The sequence below is a fragment of the Vespula pensylvanica genome, chromosome 1 (genome assembly GCF_014466175.1).
Source record: "Vespula pensylvanica isolate Volc-1 chromosome 1, ASM1446617v1, whole genome shotgun sequence".
Taxonomy (NCBI): Eukaryota; Metazoa; Arthropoda; class Insecta; order Hymenoptera; family Vespidae; genus Vespula; species Vespula pensylvanica.
Window position 1 is genome coordinate 12,835,862 of NC_057685.1, and position 27,441 is coordinate 12,863,302.

The 27,441-nt window shown below is 35.5% G+C and overlaps 1 protein-coding gene across 13 annotated transcripts; it reads left to right on the top strand.

The window, feature by feature from the left end:
• The first annotated feature begins 3,822 nt into the window (after positions 1-3,822).
• Positions 3,823-26,816, top strand: LOC122629443 (protein NDRG3). 13 transcript variants are annotated; one of them, XR_006327271.1, is made up of 12 exons: positions 3,827-4,255; positions 7,416-7,768; positions 9,655-9,708; positions 15,157-15,365; positions 15,901-16,021; positions 16,913-17,201; positions 18,381-18,650; positions 18,998-19,082; positions 21,091-21,102; positions 21,613-21,657; positions 22,410-22,498; positions 22,924-23,141. XR_006327271.1 is itself a non-coding variant. In XM_043812857.1 (11 exons), the coding sequence occupies exons 2-11, from the start codon at positions 7,554-7,556 to the stop codon at positions 23,067-23,069; spliced, it is 1,446 nt and encodes a 481-aa protein (XP_043668792.1). In that variant the 5' UTR covers positions 3,826-4,255; positions 7,416-7,553; the 3' UTR covers positions 23,070-26,816. The 13 variants fall into 13 exon arrangements, 8 of the variants coding, with proteins under 8 accessions (XP_043668809.1, XP_043668792.1, XP_043668800.1 ...); XM_043812857.1 differs by lacking the exon at positions 22,410-22,498 and having other exon boundaries at positions 3,826-4,255; positions 22,924-26,816; XR_006327273.1 differs by having other exon boundaries at positions 21,613-21,733; positions 22,410-23,141.
• The last annotated feature ends 625 nt before the right edge of the window (positions 26,817-27,441 follow it).

Below are 27,441 nucleotides of genomic sequence, written 5' to 3' on the forward strand. Positions count from 1 at the left end.
CTCTCAGCTTTTATATTTAAATGTTTAAATTATACAACACGATCAAAATTAAAAATGTCTATCATCATTTCATTCTTCAGACATATCTTTAATAATAGCAAGAAATTAGATCGTTGCATTACTGAATCATCCATGTACACAAAGTGAACCCGCAGACTTTGACAATTAAATAATCAAAGCGAAAGTTCTCTTTTGTGTGTCATAAAATCGATTAAACAATTATTCCATATCTTTAATTGATTAATATTCATCACTGATTAAAACTCATCTTGTAAACTAGTTATTGAATTTGGTTTTCGATTGTAATGAAATTTTGAATTATTACTTCTTATATGATATAGATCTTGATGTTCTAACTCGTGATAATGTTAAATTAGTTGTTGTGATAATGGTTGCTGTGATAATGTTTTCGTAAACGACCTGACTAAAAATATCTCCTTGAGATTTGTGAGTGATATTGGTTGAAACAAGTACTAGTAGCAACTGAATCCTTTTGGTAATAATAGTTTTTTTAATATTTAATGGAATACTAGATGTACGAATTTCTACAAGTACTGCTGTTCGACAGAAATTATTTATCTGAACGAAGACAGCAATTTTCGTCCTCGTCTTTCGTCTAACTTTTGGTGAATCTAAAAACTGTCAAACACGTTTCATCTCTCCATTATCATCATATTTAATATGATCTAATTTGAACTCATGTGCCTAAAGTATCATTTGTCAAACTATCTGCGACGTTATATTATTTGTTATATTATAGATTTTGTTGATGAAAAGCATGATTTCATAAGATAATCCATCAATATCTATAATCGTCATTTTATAGAGTTTTTGAAGGACATATTTCTCTTGTTCGTGATTGTAACAATAAACGTAAAGCTTTTACGCAACTGATATGATTTTATTATCCATTGAACTCAGAATGGATTGATTATATTGGTTGATTGAATTGTTATTTAACCTATATTCGATCATACATAAAGCGAACTTTATCAAGTTTATTATTAACAAATTATTTTTCAATTCTCAATGGACAATTCTAAATTGTGAGTGTTATCTTAGGAACATTTGATGCATTTCTATTTATTGATAGTACACCTAACTCATATACATTCGGTTATCCAAGGCAGCTGATGAATCCTTACTTGTAAAGGGTACTCCTGAATGTTATGAATCATCCATACCAGTGAATGCATTTCAACTTGTCGACACTATACCTGGATTGTGTGTAAGTACTCGATTCAAACATTTGACGTAGTTGGTAAATCGACTAAAGTTTGCTCAACGCATGTCTTCAATGTCTCCTTCCTAGATAGTTACTCCCATCTACTTTCCAATTCACTTTTTGAACGTTGTTTGTATGCAAAGGGTTATTAACCTTTTGTCATTTCCGAAACGCTTGGACGTGTTCAATGCTCCTTTCTTTGAACATATTAAAACTCACGCAATATCATAATTTTCGAGAAAAATACTTGTTAATGTGTTAATAGAAGTATAATATTCAGACTACAATACGAATACGAATAGTATCCATTACGCAAGCATGTGACGTGACGAAGTAGAGAGAGAGAGAGAGAGAGAGAGAGAGAGAGAGAGAGAAGGAGAAAGAGAGAGAAAGAGAAAAAGAGAGAGGAATGTTTCCTCTCTCTTTCTACTCTCGGCTTCTTGGTAGGAGAAACGTTTCACTTTTCGTTCCGCCCGAGTAAACTTACGCTACCATGGCTAAAGAAGTTTTACTTCAAAAAGAATATCTACTACATTTCGTTCTTGAACTTATCTCATTGTCAGAGTTCTTACGAAAGAGAAAATCGCATCGTTCGTTCGTGAAAGATGGAAGTAAGTTTAAGAAAAAGAAGGCAAGCAAGTAGACAGACAGACGGACGGACAAATAGATAGACAAGCAGACATATTCCTTCGTGTTTCGACAATACTTTGTCGAAGCTCGTCAGAGTTAAGGTTGATAACAGTAGCTATAATCCCGAGAAAAAGGTGGTCTAGAAGCCGTCGAGTAGCAGGAGATTAGCTCGTTAAAAGAGGGATAGACGAATTTCTTGGGCGGATTTGGGAAAGTGTTATTTCACTTTTACGTCTATGCAAATTTTCTTTAACAACCAACAAGCAGCAGGATGGCATCTTCATTGGTTAGTGCCATGTCGCCTTTAACGTCTTGCCTGTCCTTCTGAATTATTGCGCTTGACGATGCTAGACGTGTATTAAAATCCCTTTAACCGAACATAAATAAAGGTACGCTCGCGTCCAGGTAATCTCCGGGGAGGATTACCTCAGACACGCCGGTCGTAGCTTGGAGAGGAGATATTCTCGTTTACCTTTGTGTCGTGCCAGCTTGAACGCAAGCACTCTAAAGAAGGATGCAACTGAGGAAGAGAAAGAGAGGGAGGAAGTGTGTGTGAATGTGTGTAAGAGAGAGAAATCTTTAGTTGCACCCTTAACCGAGTACTCATCGTTTCCAAAATGTTACCTCTGTTTACAACGTCTCTTTATTGCTTGTTTACTCACTCGTACCTGAACGTATTCTATAAGACAGAGCCTTGTTCTATTTAAATTCCATTTCGAGAGCACTTCTAAACTACCCATTTCTTACGTTCTTTTTATATTCGACTAACTACGATAATAAAAAGGAATAGTAGACATTAAGATGAATGACAGTGGATTAATTAAACAATACGTGAAAAACACATTTTCCAGAAGTAATTCTCTACTATTTTTATTCTAGGTCAGTGTTAACAAAAAAAAAGGAAACAGAAAGCAATTAATTTGCATATATCTGCACGCAGTCATGAATATTTGTTTTGCGTCATTATCTTTTAACTGGATTTGACTAGATCGATCTCACTATATCTAGCCAATTCGTCACATTGTAATAATGTAATCTGTAAAACAAATCAAAAGGAATCATGCTTTTTTATAAAACTTTACCGATCGAGATAGAGATATAGACAGTGTCGGTAAGATAGTCGTGATGATTCGATAAATGATTCGATTCTAGATCGAACTTTATTAACTTATTTATTTTGAGTTGGCACAACACGTTTTTTAATCGTATTGATAATTTTGCCGAATCGGCGACAATCGATTGTAACGTTTATACGGTCCGGTTTTTAATTGTACGTTCACCCATCCCTTGCAACATTTTTTTTTGCAATTTTTTTATTTTCTCTGCAAGTTTGTTTTTCCTTTGTTTGCTTAATCAATTGAACATGGCCAGGATCAATAAACAATTGAATCGTTTGAACGCCACACATATATATCACTGGCAACCGCTTGTTTTACCAAATCGTTACTTGCGGTTTTTATTGGAAAATGGTTTTATTTGTTAAAAAATGTCAAAAATGATCAAATCCGTGATTTTACAGTTTTATACGATTGACGGCAATATCGTATTAACATCTACATATAAAATATATATGCCATTGTAGAACACGGTAAAAAAATCAAATTAGAGAAAAAATGGGATTCAAGATCGCATGAAGTAACTTTTACGTCGATGATAAAGAAAAAAACGTTATCATGAAATATTCATTTCCAGATTTACCTTCGATCGATAAAAAGGTTCCAAATCTTGTACAATATCAATGATAACATCGTAACACAGATGTCGACATCTGTGCTCTCTACTCGCTCGGTATTGTTTATGAATAGGTTGGAGAGAAAGTAGGTAAGATAATATCGTACGAGTAAAGAAAAGAAAGTTCTCGCATGAATGGGCAGATGTCGAGAGACGGCCCGTAACCGGTTCGATCCGGTGTGTACCGCGCAGCTAAAGACGCGCATTTCATTGACCAGTCCGTGGTCGAAGCCGTGCGATCGAGCCAATAGTGATCGTGCGGTGCCTACGAGAACACGTTTCGGCTCGTCGGTCTCGTTCGCGGTACGTTCTCTGATACTGTACGTGGAAACATAAAACAAGAAAGAAAGAAAGAGAGAAAGAGAGAAAGAGAGAGAGAGAGAGAGAGAGATAGAGATAGAAAGAAAGAAAGAGAATAAGAGAGAAGTAGTACAAAGGGAATCTCCATCTTTGCCTGTTGGTCGGGTAGTCGTCAAGGTCGAACGGAAGGGAAATCCGAGAGGGGAAGGAGAAACTCTGTTGGTCATCGTTATCGTCATCATCGCCGTCGTTATTATCGTCGACTACTATCTCTTCATTTGGTCATTACCTATTTGAAGGAGCTCAAGGAAAGCTGCAACTCTTCTTCGGCAACAGCAGGATTCAGGGGCGAGAAGCGCGCAGGACGAGGTGAGTCATCGTCATCCTCGGTGGCGCCCTTCCTTTTACGATTTTAAAGAAAAGGAGGAAAAAATGATCTCGGGGCGATCGATCCTCGAACTCATCATTGCTCTTTATCGCTCTCTTTATCTTTCATATAAAGAAGTGAGATGGAGATATAATATAGATCCTAATTTTTCTTTCCTAAAATATCGCGTGTAACATTTGGGTACCTCAAAGAATTTAGGAGTCAAATAATCGGGAGTAGGTCACAATTAGGTCATTACTAGGTCGGTACTAGGTCGTAAATTAAAACGAAATATATAACGCTAGACAACGACGACACTGGCAACGATGATGGTAACGACGCTGACGATGATGACGACGACGACGCCGTTATACCACCGTCGGATTATTATTATGACGCCGTCACAGCCACCGCCGTCTGATGTCGTTCTCGCGCGAGTGGCGCTGCCAACCGAAGGCCGAGTTGCGCTAGATCGATCTGCTTCCTGTCCCATCGAATCGGGCTACTATTTTTCTTCGATCTCTTCTTATATATATATATATATACATTCGTTTTTTATGACTACCGATGAAACCAAAAATTTGTCTTGTTTGGCTTTTACTTTTTATTTGTCATTTTTTTTTTGTTTATTTCTTTTCTAACGATTAATATTTTCGTTTAATAATTTAAAAAATCGTATTAATTTTAAAGAATAAGATCAATTCGTTCGATAGGAAAATTGAATTAATTTCAATACGAAAACGTTGAAAAAGAAATATTTGAGATTACTCGTATCATCGAAAGGTTCAATTGGAAATATCAGCTAACTAGATTTCGCGAAATTGTGCTCTCGTAGAACCGTTCCGATCGATTTTCTTTGCTTGTGCGTGCGACTCGTGCGACTTCCGTCGATGACGTCCAACGCTGTGAGAAGCGCAGCTGATTTCCCAGAAACATTCGAGGTCTCTCTCCGCGCTCCGAAGAAATTTTTTTTTAGCTATCTTACGTTAATTAAAAATAATTCACTTGCTATCTTAGAACGTTTTATTTAACACACTTTTAATCGGTATCGTTATATTATAAACGAAGACAAATTCGAAGATCGTACGATTGCATTCTTTATTTTCTTTTTTCTGTTTCTTTTCTTTCCTTTTTTCTGTCAACTCTAGAACAAAATAGGTACGTACGTATTATGAGAAAAAGATCGAGGTTAGATGTTGGTTGTTCTAGTTATGCCGCCTATTACGTCGACGTCGACGTCGAGACGCCTTCGTGTTTCCAAAGAGATCGATGCGAAGCACGAAACCGTTCGTTATTTATCAGAGATGTGCAACCTACTTTTGTTTCTATTTTATTTTTAATCATACGTTTTAAATGATGGAAATACTTCGGAATGCATATTCCTTATAATAGCTTTTCGATGATAAAAACTGATAGATTGTATATGTTTATATACTCCGGTCGTAATCATTTTTATGACTGTCCTTTATCGCTTTTTCTTTCTAAACATTTAGATAGAAGAAGACAATACGATTCGCCGATAAAATTATTCGTCGACATAGAGAAACATTAACGAAAAGTAATGGACACTCTATATAGATTCTTGTATATAGATTTTCACTGTATATGCAATAGGTTCTCGACGCGAGTGCGAGCGACGATAAGCTCGGAGTCCATTGTTCTAAACGAATCATAATATCGTAGGGACCTTAAGATATAGTCCGCAGGAATATAATCCATCCTTTGTTTCTATTCTATCCAACCACAAGCCCCTTTCGTACCTTCTATATTAAGATCTGGTGGATTAAAATTTTTGGTTTCATCGTTATAGCTGTTTACTAAGCAATAAATCGTTTACCAGTAATTCCTTTATTACATTTTATCGTATTTTAAATTTGTTCACTTGTATTTACGAGTTTTAATTATTAATAATATACTTAAATTTTCGTATCGAATTAAAGAGATAATTTCTCACTTTTATATTTTTCTAAGTGATTGTTCTTTTGAAAAAAATTATTTTGCGCAGTACACGTATTTAGCAGCTTTTCTAATAAAAATTTCAACGACGAGACAGGAAGAACGATTGATCTATTTTACGTACCCGAGTAACGACCACTTTGTTCTCCATTCGTTCGAGACATCACGCGTGAGCCGTTAACTTCGGAAAATGAACCGTTAACGTCGTCAAAGCAGCTATAATATTTTATATTCGATTATCGTAATAGAAGGTATAATATAACGACGAATAGGTTTATTTCGATCGAAGAAGATTGAAATGAATGAATCGATCGATCGATTTACGCGTTTAATATCATCCTTTATTCGTTTGTACGCATGCACGCGCTTTTTAGTATTTCATGCACGTAATCGGTGATTCGATAAAAAAAAACGTGTTTAAAAGAATCTCGATATATATTGCATCGATCATCTTTTTCATCTTAGCATGTTACGTATCGTCACGTTTTCCCGCGATGGTATACATATATCTACGTACATTATATATATATATACACACGCATAAAGACACACACACACGTATCAACGCACGGTGAGATACTTTGCAGTTAGCATGCTGCCGCGCATAATCCTATCGATGTGTGTATTATGACAGTCACGATGAGGTCAATGAGTCTTTTTTGCATGCCGTCTTTGCACCGTCTCATGCATCTATACATGTCCCTTACTTCTCTATCTTTTCGTTCTAGCCCTTGTTGAATTCGTGCGAGGATCTTTTCTCGTTGCATCGATTTGCCAGCGTTTATATGTGTGTCAATTACAAAAAAGAATATCTCATCAATTATCTAAACAGCAAATATTTTCGACAATCTCGAATATTATATTAACGATCTATAAATACAAGTTTCTGTATGCAAATTTTATAGATAAGATTATTCCTCACGATTATATTATTATTATTGAATAATATATATATTATTTATATATATATTATTCAAACGATAGTTTTAAAATTATATATTACATCGAACATTAAGTATTTAGATGAATCAACAAATAATTATTATTCGTCGATGCTTCGAAAATAAATCCAAGCACGAGAATGACGTTTTCTCCTTATCTTGGTTCTTCTTTCTTTTGTTCCTTTGCCTTCGTTCGTTTGCCTTGTTGACGTACGAAATTGGCATATTGACTTCGGGCACGCCTCTCTATCATCAACGAGAGAAGAGGAGAGAAGTGGAGAGGAAAGGAGCGGAGGGGAGGGGAGGGACTCGAAGCTACTCTTCGACGAAGACGTCGCGAGCTTAGCGGCTCATTTTTCGAAGGAGACGTTGTCATCGTGGGTGAGGAGAGGCGAGGAACGCCATGCCGGCAGGTATTGGCGCTTCGTACAGGTCGTTAGGCGACCTGGGCGAAGACGTTTACAAAAGCACGACGATCGTCGACCAGACCCAGAGCACCGGTCAAAGCGTACTCGAGAGTGTCAAGAAGGCTTTCAGCTTCGCTTCGCCTAAAGTGGAAATCAGGAAGAAGGATCCATTGATCGAGGATCGACGAGAAAGCGTCTCGATCGTATCAAGGTAATTTCATGTGAGATTACAGGGCAATGCTACTGACGATGGCGCTGCTGTTGGCGGTAATAATGACGGTGGTGATAATGGTGAACACAGGTGCTGGTCTAAAACTGTTTTGATGGAGGATACTTTCTATTTCTTTTCCTTTCCTTTTCTTTCCTTTTCTATTCTTTTCTTTTCTATTCTTTTCTTTTCTATCCTTTCATCTTTCTGTTTCTTTCCTTTGTTCTTCGTGCCTCGAAACTGCGAGCTTCTTTTCTCGATCGATTGCTTTCACGAGAAAACAACACTCCACGCGAGTATCCCTAAAGTGGGTTCGAGGTCGAAGACGTCGAAAGACATCTTGGTTTGGGATTTGCTTTCTCTGTACTCGCCAGTTTTTTGCTGGGCGCAAAAGAAATCGATTACATCCTGATTTCGTATCGCTCTGAACGATAATTGTTTGTCTTTCGAACTATCTTGCAATAGGTAGATAAATCTATTATTGATCACGATGAAGATAATCTTTCTTGTCCCGATGACGATCGGAGAATTCTTTGAATATATCAAAGATTCCAAGGAATCCAATAAGTAACACGAACTCTTAAAACTCTGATTTATCGAATGGCAAGAGAAGAAATCTCGAAAGAAACTAACCTCGTTCGCGCGATAATCGAATCGATTCGGGCTCGAACTTAAAGTTCAAGCAAGGGACTTTAGCCAAATGGATAGTAGGAGTTTAGGACCGGAAGTTGCTGCCGCGACTATTGATCGGCCTCGACTAGAAAAGCAGGCCAGAAGGTAAGCCGCATCACGCGAGTCGAACAGAGAAAATACGAAGCTCCTTGCTTAATACGCTTCATACAACGCTTCGAACAATGCACGGCACGATTTATGCATGGCACACGTATATGGTCACCTTTACCATCATCCTTCGTTTCTTTATTTTTATCTGTTTTTCTCGATTTTTTTATAGCTTTTAAAAAGCTTGCTTTCATCGTAGTCCCCTTCTCTCTATGTTTATTATTGGGCTTTGCACAAGTTGCTTGTTATTGTTACTGTTGTTGTTTTTCTATGGAGTAGCACGAGTATACCCTTCTTTCTTTGTCCTTGCAACGCTCGAGTTGCGTCAGCGCGTCGTTTCGTGACGCGCGGCGGAAACGAGAACACGTTGCGGAACCGGCTCCTCGCTTTGAGGGACTTCGGGCGATCGACTCGAAAGATCGAGGCGTGGTCATGATGCCTCGAGGATGTCCACTTCAAGACGAGGTTTCATTACGTACGACGACGTTATTTTACTTTCGAAACTACAATTTTGAAAAACGTTTCTTCTTTGTAAACGGATAACATGATTCGTATGATAATTATTCAGTTCTTTTTTTTTTCTTTTTTCTTTTCTTGCAAATAATATTCTTTCCAGCGCTCAAAACGTACAAAACTATCCGTTTTACAAAGTTTATGAACGAACGTGTTCAATTTTCAATGGACTTTTACATTTTACCTTTTCAACCACGTTCGCTTCGAACTCGATCAAACTCGGTCAACATTGCATTAAACTTTAGATCTCATTGAACTACCGTCCTTTAACTTTTCCTCATTTCCTGAGTTCTATCGACTGACCAAGTAGATCCCTACGAATTGATGCTCGGACTCGATCAAACAACGATTACTTTCTACGTGATCGATTTACTTAGATCAAAGTTCTCAAAATCGACGCGTGAAGTTTCGAAAGTAAAAAAACAAATAAACGACATCGTAAGAAAGTCGAATTCCTAGATCATCTGATTGTGTCGATCCCCATGAAATTATGTCGATTGTGTTTTGTGATTTGTGTGATCGACGAGACGAAATTGCGTGAGCAAAACCCCAGGGACCGGGTGTGTGTGATATTATTTGCCGCCATTTTGTTCTAGGGACAGAAACAAGATGCCGACCGCCGCCACCGCCGAGAAAACTGCACTTTTGGGGTAAGTTCGTTTGTGAGAAAGGTTCGACGAGAGAATGAATTTGGTTAATCTTCCTTGTAGTTGTTAACATCTTTCATATTAGGTACTGTTTTCTTCTTGCTCTTCATCATTTCTGCTCTGGCCTAGTTCGAACATTGTCTAGAATTTGAGTAGCTTTAGCTCCCATTGTCAGTAAATGTATGTGTATATATATAAAGTAAAACAAAACAGCGTGAAATTTATTCGTATTATCCTTGAGCATTGACGATTTATCTAGATTTTGTCATCGGTCTATATTCTCTAATGGTTCTTCGACATTAATCTAAAGCTCGTCGCAAGGTATGATTTTTATTTATTGAGAAATCGACATTGATTTCTGATATTTGTGATTCATGTTTACGATGAAAGAAAAGGGTCGCTCGACCTGAAAATATACTTTGTCAGAAATGAGATTTATTGACTTTTCATTTCTCTTTTAGAAATATCATACGATCGAATCAAGGTTTATCTGATACATGGAATATTATTTACTTGGAAAGCTAAATACGTTCAATCGATATGATAATTATTATTAACTTTGAATACACAGCGTTGGCTTAATTTTAATCGTGTAAATACACCATTAATGCAACTATGCGTTAGGATGCAACGAGATGTTACAGATCTTTACCGTGTCATCGCGAGACGACCGACAAAGCACCTTTGTGGTCTGACTACTCTAATTAAGTCGACAAAGGATGGCGTTGAAGCAGCACGAGGATTTATTATTAAAGCGTACTCGTTAACAAGTTTACGATCGATCGGCACGCGTTGTCACATCATTAAGATACGATGAATTCATCGATTGCCATCCAGAAATCGTGATGTTAAATGCACGAACACACTTTATCATTCTCACGGTTATAAACCAATATTTTCCACTATGAAAAGTCGATAAGGATTAACCGTATTATTTTCATATCCTTTAAACTTTTCGGATGTGTTCAGTATCTTGATTTGAAATAAAATACTGAAAACGTTCTACTTTTAATAAGAATAAAAATAAATAGTAATAATGATAATAACAAAATTATCGCAGTTCTTCGAAGCAAAGTAATTAAGAATAATTATGTATTAATATATCACAATATATGACAAGGACTCATTATATCTTTGGAAAGCTCCTGTTTTTTCGAATCTCGTTTCTTAATTATAAAATATATATACATACATACAAATAAATATACATACATACATACATACATACAAACATACATATATATATATATAAAGAGGAGTATTATTCATAGGTTCGTTTTTATCGATTATAGATAAGATTAGATGTGATAATATTAAAAAAAAAGACAATTCTGAAGAAATATAATATATACATATAATATATAATATATAATATATAATATAATATATATATATATATATATATATATATATCTCGAGAAAATAAGAAGACATCACGTTAGGTCATCACTCGTTCTACTTTCAGCCGAAAATTCGTTTAATGGAATTTGGCGAGAAGCCAGTTCCACCTGCATTCGTTGCTACAAGCTTTCTCTTTCTCTCTCTCTCTCTCTCTCTCTCTCTCTCTCTTTCTCTTTCTCTTTCTCTGAAGTTTAATTTATGTTTTCGCACGGTCGAGTCGATCGATAGTTTCTTCTACGTCATAAACGTTACTATATATCGAAAGTATTACGAACGTTTGATCATTTCCAAGATCATACAAAAAAATCATCATTGATCGTATAGAGATCTCTATTCTGGAAGAGAGAAAAGGAACAAATTAATATAATGAAAAATAGAAGAAAAGAAAAGTTTCGGTACTATCATGATTGATATTATTAAAGAGACGTCCTTGATCCAGATATCTCTTTATCGACGTTATTCGCCAGTCGTACTACGCGCGAACTAACCAGGATCGTATGAATCATTTTGGTGAGTTAAAACGAAGCCTTGAACAGAACGTGTCGTTTAAATCTACCTTGTGATAGAGAGAAGAAAAGGAGAGCAGCTGACTGATAATGGAGGTAACGAACGCATGGAATTTATTTTTTTTAAGTACGATCGATCGTTCTTATAAATTTAAATGATCTCTTTCTCTCTCCACCTCTTTCTTTCTCTCGTTCTGGCCTCTTTTCATTTTTCTTTATTCGTTCGAATATTCGCTCCTGGCGACCTTCGTTAAAGTTTAATTTGCTTGAAACATAGTTTCTGTTCGATTGTCGCGCTCGAAATGGAAGAAAGAAAAAATAAATATAAATTGTCGCGTTTGGAATGGGGTATGGCTTTTTTCTTTTTTGAACGTGTTATACATACGCATACGTATGTACATGTGTCATATATTCTTCGTGTTTTATGCATAAGTGCATGAATTATTTCTTTATTTATTCTCTCCCACCTTCTCTCTCTCTCTTTCTCTCTCTTGCTCTCTCCCTCTCTTATCTCTTTTATTTCAGAAGAAAATACGAGCTACCGATAAAACAGGATGTAAATCGATCCCCTTCTTTGCGGCATCATTTTACTTTTATAACTATACGTCGACTATGGTATAATAAAACCACAAAAAATCAGGTCCGGTTAATCGATCGATAAAAAGGATACCAAGGAGATATAAAATTACGGAATATCGTGTTCCCAAAGCCACCCATCTGTTTCTCGTGGTTAATACTCCTCTCAATCCTTTCTTTATACTTTCAAATTTAAAGAAAACGTGTTATAAGAAACAGAATGTAATAAGGAAAGAGAAAATAATAGTAATTTCATGTAGTACGATGGTTGATATCTTGTACGTCGTCATTTACACGTTATCGTCGACGTTCCGAAGTAAGTAGATGGAATACAAACCGGATTTAACTTTGACCGGAAATGAGAGTCTGACGTGTTCGAGATACGGAGAAGCACTTACGCATGTACCCCGTTTGATAGTGCTTGGAATGCTAACTAACGGCGTTGATAACTTTTATTTTTCATCTTTTATTTGCTGATACGAAAAGAATACGAACAGAATAGTAAGAAAGAAAAATTACCAAATAATTTCTATGGGGAAACATTGTAAAAAATATCGTTCTATCGTGAAATTCCATTAAGGAATTAAAATATATAAAATGTCTTGCATAAAATAATGTTACAAGCTATTCTTATCGAAATATATGAAAATCTTAATAGAAAATATAGATAACGTTCTTCGTTTAATAGTAGTACTGTAAGAAATAAATTTTGTCCCTATTATACTTCGATCCTTCGAATGAAATTCTTCGAAAATGAAATCTAATGATCTAAAGGTTTCAATGAAAATTGATTCGGGGTGTGTTTTTCTTTGAATTTCACGTTCCAGATTACGATTTCTATGTTCGTAACTCGACACAATGCAGTTCTCTTTATGGACGTATTGATCGTAGACTGTAGTCGCCATAAGGTGATATCTGTTTCCTTTGCTGCTTCGTCTGCTGATATCTTTCTATGAGTAACTCGTATTATTTCGAATAATTTATAGTATAATATATCTAAATATTATCGCATAAATAACTTTATCAAAAAAGAAAAAAGAAAAAAGGAAATTGTTTCACATTGAAAATGAAAGATTTACTAATTGATAAGTGACACGAAAGAAAATCGATTATTACAAAGACTAATTGCTAATAACGAACAAAGCAATAAAATTAGAAAATAACACACGTAAGTGTTTAATCGGACATGATATTTAATAAAGTAGACAGCAAAGATAGCAAACGCTTCTCCCTGGGGACATAAAAGAGGATAGACGACCTTCTTCCCCACGAGCTTTGTCTGCTCGGTTTATACGAGGGGTGAGAGAAAAGCTATGTTACATCGTAATAAACTTCCAGAACAATTTGTTAAGTTTTATGAGAACATTTTCTCTATTCTACTACCTGACTATCTTATCCTTTGACATTTTCCTTGAAACAAGGAAGGTCTTTTAATTTTACGCTTTACCTAGAACGCTAGTCGCATGAAAGGGTCACGCGGGGTTCTTGACATTTTTCTAGGTAATTATATCGAGGTTACACGAACAAGGGAGACTTCAAAGACTCTACATAAATTCTTACGAATGTGGGTCGTTACCAGCCATGCAATTAAGACAAGTAAATTGCTTGTTATTAAACGTTTATATTTTCTTTTCTTTCTTTTTTTCTTTTTCTTTTTTTTTTTTTTTTTTTTTTTTTAATTATTACTTCAATTTTAAATCTAGAAAACGTTCATACGGAGAATCAATTTTAAAAGAAATATTAATTACTCGAGAGGAAGTCTACGATTCTCGTAACTAACTATGCGCGCTCGTTAGAAAATAATTGTTCCAATGCATTTTGTTCGAGTTTACTCCGTTCGACTGGGCGTGGTCTTCAGATCGATACCATAAAAAGATCAGACGAAAGCTCTATCTAGCATAGACACGTTCGTATCTCTATGTACCTTACATACGCATCAACTTGTTTTTCTTATGATATTACGTGTTCTCATTTAGATACGTACAGATGTATAGAGACTTTGAAAAAGCTTTTAATTGACTCGTTCCTTTTATTTTTACCTTTTGTCTCGTAAAACGATCCTGCGAAAATGGTGGCCAAGTTAAAAAAAGAAGATTTGAATAGAAAAAGAAAAGAAAGGAAAAGAAAAAAAAAAAAACATACAAGAGAAAAAAAAATTATGTAAAAATTAATCCTTTGACGAGAAACGACTCGTTATACAACGAGGCCAGTAATTCAGCGAGTTATAATTTTGCTGGGTACATACCGCGTGGGGCAATTGCATATCGCGCGGCTTCGTTTAAGTGCACTTTCATGGTGCACGGTTAGGGTCTCGTGAACTCTGCTTGAGAACTTCGAAAGAGCTTAAAAATTGAAATATATCTAGACAATTCTAATGTGAGTTCTAACGTTTAGAAAAACAAACAGAAAATGACATCGCTTTTTCCAACATTTACTATCTTATCTTCTTGATAGGTCCATTTTTACAGAGACAAAGACGAAATTCCGTTTGTGTATAATGTATGTATTATACATAGTACTTTGCCGTTATCAGTAAAATCGGTTGGAGCCACGAATGTAAACATACATAATATCGATAGTCTACGATATGTTTTCCGCAATGTACTTCATTGTATTCGTTAAAATTAATATAATATATAATAAGCTACCAACAAATACAAGTGATCTCTTTATTTTATTTTATTTTATTCTTTTTAATAACGAAGAAAAAAGATATTTATTCTCATTTACATGCGATGTAGTTTATAAAGTAATCAAAGTTTTCTTTGATATATTGAACTTATAAACGAATATTTTTCTTTTCATCGAAAACAATATAGAAACGTTATATATATATATATATAAATCTGTCGACTACGATCGTCGAATATTTTTTTTCATTATCTTCCATGAAACGTACATATATCCAACGAACGATGTTTCATTTATTTAAACTTGTATAATCAAGAGAATTCTTTTTCATGCGCAGCACGATGCCTTCGTGCATGCGAGATAGTATGGACGATATCGAGCTGAAGAATATTCAGCTACAGTTTCCGGCGCTGAGGTATTTGTCGAGAGACGATAGTTCCGTACGAGAAGAAAGAGTAGAAACCGATAAAGGTAGTCTGCTTGTTGCCGTACAAGGAAACCAGGCAAAACCAGCGATCCTCACCTACCACGATTTAGGCCTTAATTGTGAGTATCGAAGAACATTCCAAAATTATTTTTCTCGTTCTTCGTTTGAAAAGGTTAAGTTGATCGTCAAGAAAAAGAAAAATAACAAAAATAAGAAAAGAGAAACAAAATGAAGCCGTCTCCTTGCAAGAGAATCGATATTTTTACCGTCGTCTATAAAATACCTACGTTCGCGTGGTACATCATGATAATAACCTGGCAACTTTCCAAGGGCAAACTTTTCAGATTTGTAGCATAAAAGATTTATTTGAAACAACGTACATTATTTTTGAAAATAATGTTCTATTATTACTACTAAATTATTTTTTACAGCCAAGAAGAAAAAGAATTAGGAAAATTGTATTTAATTACTCTATTGATAAAAGAACATTACATGATAGTTTAATTGTAATAGAAATAAATTAAATTAATTGCTTATAGACATACGTAAGACGTATAGTAAGATATGCATCATAAAACGACTTTGTCGGTACGATATTTAACAAGCAAAATTTCTTTTTTTCGACTTTTATCGAACGAAATTTCGTTGTTTTAGATATCTCGAGCTTCCAAGCATTCTTCAATTACATCGACATGCGCGTCCTTCTTGAAAATTTTTGCGTCTATCACGTTAACGCACCTGGTCAAGAGGAAAATGCACCGGCACTCCAGGAGGAGTGAGTATACATACAGAATATACATATATATACGTGTATAATTATGTTTACGATAATAATGAAAAACATGTTTCGTCAAAGAAGCATATAGACATTTTCCGTCTCGCGAAAGTAGTATTCTCATTTTACGGGTACGCCTACATACGTACGAAACAATAAAGTCTCTTGATGATGCTAACGAAGTTGCTAATTAAAAACGGATTATCACAGATACGGGACTATGGAAAGCAGTACTTGCTTACATTTACACGTGTGCCTTATATATCTCGTATTCTACTTTGTAATATGACGCTCGTAGTCACGATTAGTTGAAAAGATAATTCGTGGGAGAATTTAATTAACGCGATAATCAATGACCTTATTAACGTTCTAATTAATCGAAGCCCTGAAGTATAACCTGCTTTCGTTTCATTTTCTATTGATATCGTTCTCGATGCCTTCTTCTTTTGATCTTTCCATTCTTTATATAGAAATAAACATATATATATATATATATATATATATATATATATGTTTGTTTATTGAATGAAAAAATGACTACGTAACGTGAATCGTAATAATTATATAGCAAAAAAAGAACTAAGATACGTCGTAATTCTGTCGCACGAATCGAGATAGAAAATTATGTAACGAGCAATGCTGATGTCTGTACACGCGGTAGTTTGAACTATTACTACATTCTGCCACATTCTCTTTCGCGTGCCAAGTTCAACGAGAACGTATAGAATGATTCAATTGAACGAGTTTTCTCCGAAATCTTTCGTCAAAGTATAAAGCCATTAATTTAAAAAGATTTCGTAGACGATAAATTTTTATCAATGATGTAGTTTCTCATACTAATGAAACAAATTATTAGATAAGTTTTCTAAAAATTTTTCTTTTTTATTATAGTTACGTTTATCCGTCCATGGAAGAGTTAGCAGAACAATTGCTCTTTGTCCTCGGCCATTTTACTTTGAGATCTGTCATTGGTTTCGGGGTTGGTGCGGGAGCCAATATATTGGCTAGATTTGCACTTGCACATCCAGAAAAGGTCAACGCACTGTGCTTGATCAATTGCGTATCTACGCAAGCAGGATGGATCGAATGGGGTTACCAGAAGCTCAACGTACGTCATCTGAGGTCACAGGGAATGACGCAGAGCGTCCTTGATTATCTCATGTGGCATCATTTTGGCAGGGTAAGATGTTTTACGTAATACAAATTCAATGAAAGTATATCGAAGCAGGACGATTTTTATTAAGATTATATCACATTTACGATATTATAATTTATCAAACAACGTTTTTATATATTGGATTAAGTAAGAAATGAATTTAATTAAGCAATTTATTAAATAAAGTAAAAATTGCTTTTAATGTTTATTAATATTTTATAATTTATCATTGTATATAACTATTATAAATTATAATTTATAAAGATATCAATTTGACCAATGCAAAACTGTTGTAAATTAGAAATTGTAGTTTATAACGACATTGATACGTCTATTAATCCAATAGTTATTATTAAAAAAACGAACTGCCTCGATATACTTCGCAATTAATCTCATTCAAAATAACTCTTTTACTATATATATGTACCTCTATACATATATATAGAGGTATATATCATAATAGCGTGATCGTTTATAGTTAAACTTCTCCTTGAGAGATTTATTCGATAGACACGCGTGCCATTTGACTAAACTCAAACGCTCGATGCTTCGTCGAGTCGATCAAGCGGACGACGTTCGGGTGAAAGCGTACAAGGAATTATCGATGACAAAGCTTCGAGCTCCTTCAACAGCATTCGCTCGTGAACGCATCTATACGAGGCGAGAAATTGGATTAGCGCGTCAGCAGCAATTTCGTCGCCCTTATTATGCAACACGTAGCTTCTTAATAGGTTTACCAGTTATAACGTAGAGTATAGATATATTTAGTGAAGAAGAAGAAAAGGAAGAAGAAGAAGAAAAAGGAGAAAAAGAAAAAGAATAAAAAGAAGAAAGGGAAAGGAAAGGGAAGAAAACTTGCGCTTAAATATTGTCATGACGAGTACATGCACGTATATATGTACATGATAAAAGAGAAACTCAATTTGTTGATGATCATTAAGTCAAACTCGAAAGCTACATCGACGGAGCCCTTTTTACCTAAGATTTCTCCTTAACAACCGTACCGTTCCAATTTTCGTTTACTTTTTATATCGTTATGGAATGGAGAAGGGAAAAAGAAACCCAAGAGTTCCACGAATCGATTCGTTCGAAGATCGTAATGATCGTACGAAGAACCGGAGAGTTAATGATCGAACGATTATAAGGAATTGACTATATCGATAAGAATTTTTAATTGATCCTGTTTCTTTTTTTATTTTTCAGGGTACAGAGGAAAGAAACCACGATCTCGTTCAAGTCTACAAGAATTATTTCGAGCATCGCGTAAATCCAATAAATCTAGCATTGTTCATCGACAGTTACGTACGACGTACTGATTTGAACATCACCAGAGAACTGGATCCTACGCGCAAGAAGGAAGGATTGACGCTTAGCGTACCAGTAATGAACATCACGGGTGCTCTGAGTCCGCACGTGGACGACACGGTCACGTTAAATGGACGGTTAGATCCAACGAACAGCACCTGGATGAAGGTGAGAATTCTCGAACGTATCGAATAATCGGCTTTCCGTGAATCTGGAGCAAGTACCTACCTAAGGCTAGCCGAATTCCAATGGTTTGATCTCTTTCTCCAGTGTAGCATACCATCGTGCGAAATCCATTTAAACCACAAGCTCGTAACACACGATAGTAGTGTTTCCCGTATGTACATACATACAAGTTACATACATGTACGTAGATACATAAAGTAAACACCTGCTCGTTTCTCATTAAATTCGTGATTCGTATTCGATCGCGCCGCATAAGCTCGATTTTAACTTTCACTTTCGATCTCTTTTCGAAGGATTCATTCGACCAAACCACTACCCGATATTTTCAGATCTCCGATTGCGGTATGGTCCTCGAGGAACAACCGGGCAAAGTAAGCGAGGCCTTTCGACTGTTTCTTCAAGGCGAAGGATATGGTAAGTGAGTGCCGTCGCGAAAAACAAGTTAGAATTAAAATTAACAAGAATATAATTCGGTAATCCTCATCGATCTTCATCCATTCGACCGTACCGCACACGCGCAGGCATACTTCATAGGTGAATTGCACGTGACCGTCTGGTAGCGGGGAAAAATTTGCCTGTTACCTGCATTTTACTGCCCCTGAGAACAGAACGCGGAGACTCGCAAAGGATCGAGAAACTTCTGAGGACTCCCTTTTTTCAAGGCGCACTCGAATATCGATCGGGAGTTTCTGTAAATAGCTCGTACAAACACATACATACATACATACATATGCATATGTATATCGTATACGCCCATACGGCATCGATCGAACTTTATCTTTTTCTTTTTCTTTTTCTTTTTTATACACCAGATGGTCCCGTATTTGCTTGAAGAAATATTTCTCCACGAGTTGTATCAAAGAGAGGAAAGTTAATTCGTGAACATTCGTAGTCCTAAGTTTGTTTCTCTCATCGATTGGTATAGATCGTATCGTATCGCTATCAGTATTTTTGGCCTAAAGAGAGTAGTATTGTACTGTAGATATGTAGTACAGCGTATCTACGATAACGACCATTGACTATCCTTTACTCTCGCATTCCTCGATAACTTTAAAGATCGTTGACCAACGAACTTACGCTTTTAGAACACGGACGTACTCGGTATATCGAAAAGTTTTCATTGTGCGAATATAGTACGTCTAAGTTTATTTCATATTTTGTTAAAACAGATGCCAGAGATAGAATGTAAGAAATAATTTCGCTAAAAGCGTCCAGCTCGTTAGAGTCGTCAAGATTTTTGAAGGTTACTCCTAAATTTCCGAATAGATGTTATCCCTAGGACGATTTTAAGGCGTTAAGTTCGATAACGAAACGTTTTGATTAGAATTTTTATTTTAATATCCGCTTTTGCAAGTGCAATCTTCACGTATAACATATTTTCATTTTTATTTGTTATAAAAGAAAAAAAAAAAGAACGTGTGATACGCGTATGAGAATCAAATCTATAGTACGCAAAGGTAGTGGAAATGAGCAACGTTCGAATTTTTTCTTTCGTTTTTTGGCTTTTTGATCGCAGAAACACTAGCACCTGTCACAGAACACATAGCAGCTTTTTTTTTTAAATCTCTATCGGTCGATGTCGACTAACGACACATCGTTTTACGATCTAATTCGTGATTAGATGTTTCTTTTATCGGTATGACGCCATTCGCTCTTTTTGATCATTTTCAAATGAATAGCGTACGCGTAAGCCAAGCAAATTGAAATGAGTTTGAGTTTGATATGATGGACTATGCAATAGTTAGAAAATCTGCGAATGCTACCCAGTACGCCCAAGCTGTTGTTAAATGCCAATTTCGGTTGATTATCTCTGTCATCGTCATCATCGCCATTATCGCCATCATCGACATCGTCATCATCGTCATCGTTGTCATCGTCATCGTCGTTAATTATTGTTGTTGTTACGATTTTCACTATTATAATTCGCGTAAAGGTTTCATGTTGTATCAATGAGGGGATGTCCATCGCGCTTGGATCTTCGTGTTTTGAAGCTTTACGCTTGACAATATCGCGGCTAATTGGAAAATTAAAAAAAAAAAGCTTATATGTGATGCTTTTATCGTTATCGAAAAGTAATTGAAAATCGTTTGGTCGACATCGTTGATATATAGCATGATTTTGAGAGAAATACCAAGATCCAACTAGGTCCTTGATCATGTACTCTGTCCCGGCTAATCACCGGCTCGACTTGATAAATAAAAGAGTATTTAAAAAGGAAAGAATCAAGTGAATTCGTTTTTGCGTCTCACCACCATTATCATTTTGTTTTTTGTGAGGTTCTTAAGAAAGAAAAAAAATTATACTAACAAACAAATAAACAAATATATATATATACATATATAAAAAAAGAAAAGAGAAACAAAAGGCAAATGAAAAAAGTACTTGTTCACCAACTTGCGCCTTTATTTCCCACGCGTCTCGGATCGATCGAGTGGTACGTATCTATTATATCAGATCTAAGCAGAATAGATGATAGATTAGTTCCCGCTTTTTAGCTTTTTTTTTCTCCTTAATTTTTGCTAAGATCGCGTCAGCTGTGTGCGCCTTAAGTAACACACTTTTAATTAGAAATCATGTGATGTTTCTAAAGAGATACACGTAAAAAAGTTTAGGTAAAAAATAAAAATGCTTTTCTTCGTCACCGCTCATATCCATTTTGTAAGATACGACTTGTACTTGTTAAATATGTATTTTTAATCTACATGTTTTACTTACTGCGTAAGACTATAAATTTTTGCATAATAGTTTTGGATATGAGCCAGACGAGGAATCAAGCTTCTTTTGCTTTCACGTACTGATACATTATAATTGATTTATTCTTGTATCGGACTTTTTTTTTTTAAGGAGTAAATTTGAAGAAATTTGCTTCGTGCTCGTAATAGTTCGTAACCAGTATGACAAATTTGACGTTTAAATGACTTTGTTTTTTTTTTATGCGTTTTAGCGGTGAGATCCTCGCGGAAGCCCGTGACGCCGACAACACCCGAAGGTAATTGTAATTAGGAATTGAAGGTCGCAAGGAGTCGAGCGCGCAGTTGGTCAATTAGGCCACATCTATGTGTTAAGTAAGTCGGAATTTAAACTTTTATCGGAAAGTATGATAAAGAGAGAGGGAGAGAGACTAATTGGCGATTATTGTATTTTCGATAACAAATTGGGTAACCTGGGCTGCGTTTGTTGAGAGAAAATTTTGTGAAATATTGAAACTAACCACCAGCTTTTCTTTTGGTATCACACTACTACTTTTTGCGAATTTGGAACTACGAGTAATATCTTCTAGTTGTCTGAGATTCTTAATCCTTAAATTTATCAAAATAATCGATCACATTCCTAACTATCTTTTCTTTTGTTGCATATAACGAACTAATTACGATTTTGTTAAACTCTACATCTCCTCCACGTCCTCTAATTATATGCATATGTTACTTTCTACTTAACCATCATAAATGTTGAGACTATTTTTCACGAGCGAATTCGTAAAGAAAACTAAAGATTCTGAAGCGTTAAAAAATTGTTGAAATAATTATATGAGATGTATAAAAAAATTAACTCTCGACCAACGAATTCGCTCGTTCAACTGAAACGTTTATCAATAGTCGGTACGAGAGAAAATGTCTTACCGATGATCGATAAATCAGAGCTCTATACAATCGAGTTACGTCACAAAAGTGGCAGCAATCGACTTTTTGCGCTATCTTCTCGTGCAGGTGATTTGTAAATTAGAATTTTTATGTTGTGCAGAGAAAAAGCGTCTCTTGTTGTAGCGGCACATACCGATGGTAGGACCTCGGAATAATCTTTATCTATGAAAGAAAGAACACCGCATCTGGGTAGTAGAATATTTCAGTTTGTGCAAAATCACATTGTGTCCTGCTATACGCACATTAATAAACACACAGACACACAAACACACACACATATATATAGACACACACACGAACGCGCGCGCGACATGATACACAAACACATATAAACGCGAAAAATCCAACACTGTACGATCACCAACGATACACTCAACTCTCTACTTTTACTTTGCATGCGTGCTTGCCACTTTGATTTTTTTACTTTCATTCTTTGATCGATGATTATTTATTTCGCGTGTATCTCTTATGTATTCGAACAAGGAAAGAGAACGCGCGAGTCATGGCTGATCGGATTACTAAAAGCAGTGTTCTCACGAGGAAGAACGAAAAAAAAAGTATCGACATAACGATAAAGACAATTTAAAAAATGTGCACTGATTTTTCTATTTCAGTGGCCCCACTTTCGCCATTGAAGATGGCCGACTATAGATTGGCCTCTCTCGAAGGACTGAATCATGTTTGCAGCAAGAAAATCGATTGGCCTACAGCGACTATACACATCACCGAGAATCCCATATCGGAAGCGGTGGTTTGCTAAACGTTTCTCGATGAACCACAACCACCTCCGTTGATTTCTTTTTAAATAATAAGACCTACCTAATCGACGATAGATCATATGACACGACGACGATAAATAACTTCAAGGTTTCGTCGAAGCAACGATCGTCGTGGCATTCGTTTTAATTTCCTTTCGAGGTGGTATCGCACTACACTCTTTTCGACTGCGACTTCACTTTAGTTCGATCCTATTACCCGTTCCTTTTGCTTTCGTCTTTTTTATTCTTATAATTAATTTTCACGATTTTTATCTTAAACAAAAGTTAGCCGATATAACTATTATACGACGCTGCGTTATTTTACAAAAAGGAGAAAGAAGCAAAAAAGATAAAAAGAGAGAGGGGAGATAAAGAGAGAGAGAGAGAGAGAGAGAGAGAGAGAGAGAGAGAGAGAGAGAAAGGAAGAAAGAAAGAAAAAGAGAAATATTTATTACCGAGTAATTTCCAAATGTTGCATTTTTAAAAAAGTGACTGATCACAAATTTTCTAATGTTAAGAAGGCGAAACAAATAACTAATTAAAAAGTTAACGAGTTCGTATAATTTTAAAATCGATGTTGAATATTTTAATGGTGATTTTAAACAATGAACATTTTTATTATTAAAATTTTAAGACGTTGTTACGACGCCTTTAAAAAAGGAAGAAAAAACACACTATACTTCTACGATAATTCGACGACACCCATTGTCGTCGTGAACAAAACTAACAGCGACGACAATATCGTAAGGGGCGAGATTTTTAACAAAAAATCAAGTCAATCAGTAAAAACAAAGCATCATCGAATGTTCATGAATAATCGCGGGTAAGATAATTTTTTCGTAAATCTACGAGCACACAACGAATTCGCGACTTTTACACCGAGGAAAATTTTACAAGCCATTGAAGGAAGATTAAACGGTATTATTTAGCGTGCATATCGAGGCACGGAAATGAACAAATTTTCTTTATAACGTTGTCGTCATAAATTATGCCGACATTTACGGACGGTATGAAATTTATGCAGATACACAAAAAGCAACCAAGACTCGCAATATGATATTATTTCATTCACAAGTACTATTAATAAATACACAAACACACTGACGCACATACATGTTTACACACGGACACACATACAAACACTCACACACACATATATATACAAAAATACATACATGCGTAAAAAGAAATCAAAATAATGAAAAGAAAAGAAGAAATAATACGGTGGCACTGTACAGAAAAAAAGAACAAATGAGCAAATCGCGCTTTTCCGAGACTGAAATCCATCAACAGCCGTGTCTATCGATTTTTTTCGAAGGAAGAAACGATCGATAAGTCGTTTCGTCAATAGAAATCAAGATATAGTACGTGAAAGCATAATAATGTTTCGTCGTTGGTAGTAAAAAAATTTCAGACGATAATACGGAAAAATAATAAAAAAGAAAAAAGAGAAAAAAAAAGACGATGGATGCTGCTAATTAGCTGCCTCAAAGTGTCCTCGGAGAGAGTTCGTTCGCTATATTACTCGTCGTCCATTGGCCTAAGGATGAAATCGAAGGATCTAAGAAACAAGTCGATCGACCGTACAATCGACTCGTCTTCTTTCGTCGAATTTTCGTCGGACTTTTCGCGATTTAGGTGCTGATAAGGAGGACAAAATCTTCGCGTTTTACAGAAAAATTCTTTTGAGAACGGATCGGTGTAGAATTTATGTTGCTACCCGTTCTAGAAGAAGATTTTCCATCGATCCTTTTTCCCTGCCATAAAAGGGCATTATGGAAAGAAACAGAGAGAGAGAGAGAGAGAGAGAGAGAGAGAACAAGAGAGAACTAGAGAGAACGAGATATGTACACGCGTTCACGTTCGTGCACCGTTCGCACCATTTTATTATTTTATTTTGAAGCGTATATGTAATAGATACACATAGAGAGAAAAAAAATGGCGATGAATGATGTGCGTTTGAGTGCGAGGATGTACGTGTAGAAAGAAAAACCATAGTAGAAGAGTATATTTGATAGGTAGTCGTTAAAGGAAATAAATAAGTCAAAGAGATTTGGTTTGGTACATCCGCATGGTTCTACCTGGCTTTTTCAAGCCTCTAGCGTGATATGATAAGACGTGCCTGCTACATGATGTTGTACTACGTAGCTTTCGAAAGTTCTACTCCGCCTTTAGTTTTGTATGTGATGAGATTCCTTCCGATTTTCTCTGTATCCGATTTTCTCGTATCTTTGTGCGTTCACCTTTGTGGTAGGTGAGAATATCGAACGAGCCCCATCGCTTTTCTACCGTCTCACGTTTAATCGGACGATCGGAGTATTGTGAAACATACTCAAGGAAGAATAACAAACGGGCATTTTTATTTCTATTCTGTGTATATCTGATGAAAATTTTGTTATTCTAGCCTGATAAAAATAAATGAAAAGATAATAATATATATATATTTTTTTTTTCTTTTGTTTTCGTAGCGATGATAGATCGTCGAGGCACAAAGAAACGAGAAAACTATAAAAATACTAAAAAGATTTCGAGAATAAGACTTAGTCGCTCCACGTAGACGAGAAAGTTTATAACGAGAAACCGGATATATGTATGTATAATAGGTGTATGTATATCTATGACGCGTTGTTTAGACTGTCGCGAAAAAAATAGTATACAGCTTAATATTAGAGAAGTTCGCGGCTCGATTCGCGAGAATTGAAAAGGATACACACGCATTAAAAAAATTGCTAACGTGAGCTCTAAGTAAGTAAGGATAACGTAGCCTCTAAGGACTACCGATACACCGCCAATAATATACGTATATACCCTACGTTCCCGTATTATTTCTCACTCTTCGTTATCAAAGATTCAAGCCGACTGTTAGATTAATCGCGTACTAGAACGGATCATTCGAAATTACGATTAGACTACCGAGAGATATATATATATATATACATATATATAAATACCTGCATTCTATTAAACATATCGACGAAGGAGAATTCGGCGAACGCTGCTCTTGAAATTTTCGATCGTCGGTCCGATCTCATAATGATACGGTTCTTCGTCAAGAAAATCTTCTCGGAGTGCATATCAGTAACGTATGTATAACACAATTGGAAATGATATCTCGTAGATGAAACGAAACGAAAGAAAAATTGAAAAAAAAAAGAAAACGCAAAAGAAAAATGAAAAAAATTTCCTTCGTGGATCAATGAGTATATATATTACTCAATTTTGCGTACGTCACGACGAATCGTATTTTACTATATTAGTTTCTTTCATATTATGAGATTTTATCTCATATTGTACGATTCAACGATTCGGATTTGAAAAAGGACCGAAAATAAAATATAAAACGTCTCTTCATAGGATCGATCGTTTTCATCCGTCGATACGATCTTGCGCGAGATCGTTCAATGCGCGACGAGATTAAATATTTTATGTTTCCTTTCTTTCTTTCTTTTCTTTTTCGTTTTTTTTTTTTTTTTATTTCTTTTATTTCAGTTGAATTGTCACACTTACAATGCGTTTGTTTTTCTTCTTTTTTCGCGCTATACTCTATCTATCGTAGCGCGAAGCGTATTGAGTTCGTGACGTTAATGACTCAAGGTAAATGAAATATAGTAAGTACAGTAAGAGCGAACTATACGTATTGTTAGACGCGGAGCTTGAATATATATATAAAATACGTTATACTGATTAAAGGACACGTGCGCACTGAACAAATACATCTTGTTATTTATAATAAACGAATTCGAAAGCAACTATTTATTATTTCTACTATATAACTCTGCTCGACGTTCCACCTTTCACATTTGTATTTTATTTTTATTTTATACGTATCTTATTTTTATTTCTCTTGCCGATTATTGATCGCAGGAAACGAAGTGAAAGTTTCTCACTTATCTCACATTTTAATAATATATATATATATATTTTTATATCGTTTCGTAAAAAGAGATCTATTGCGTATTTCATCGATATAACAAATCGAACATTTTTACTTACAAATTTCTTTCTGTTTATACAAATCGCGTCGATAAAACGAAAAGCTTTCTTTCGTTATCGCAAAATATTCTTAATGCAAAAAATGTACGCGTTTCACGGTGATATGAAAATGTCACGTGTACTTACGCACCTTCTCACGTACATAATCGAGATAGAAAAAAAAAGTGTTAAACCGATAAAGAGTAAACCTGGTAGGCTTATACTTCCCGTCAATTTTCTCACGACTCTTTTGGCTTGTTACAACATTTCGAACACCCACTTGGTCACTCGCGTGGAAAGATTAAAAGCACGAGTAATATCTTTGCATTCTACGAGGCTAACTACTCTTACTCTTGAATATTTTTAAACTTCATTTGAATAATTAATAAGTGGGATAATGAT

Coding starts and splice junctions, on each gene's coding strand:
- LOC122629443 (XM_043812857.1), top strand. CDS start 7,554: ATGCCGGCAGGTATTGGCGCTTCGTACAGGTCGTTAGGCGACCTGGGC. Junction 7,769..9,654: donor AGCGTCTCGATCGTATCAAG/GTAATTTCATGT, acceptor ATTTTGTTCTAG/GGACAGAAACAAGATGCCGA. Junction 21,658..22,923: donor GACGCCGACAACACCCGAAG/GTAATTGTAATT, acceptor TTTCTATTTCAG/TGGCCCCACTTTCGCCATTG.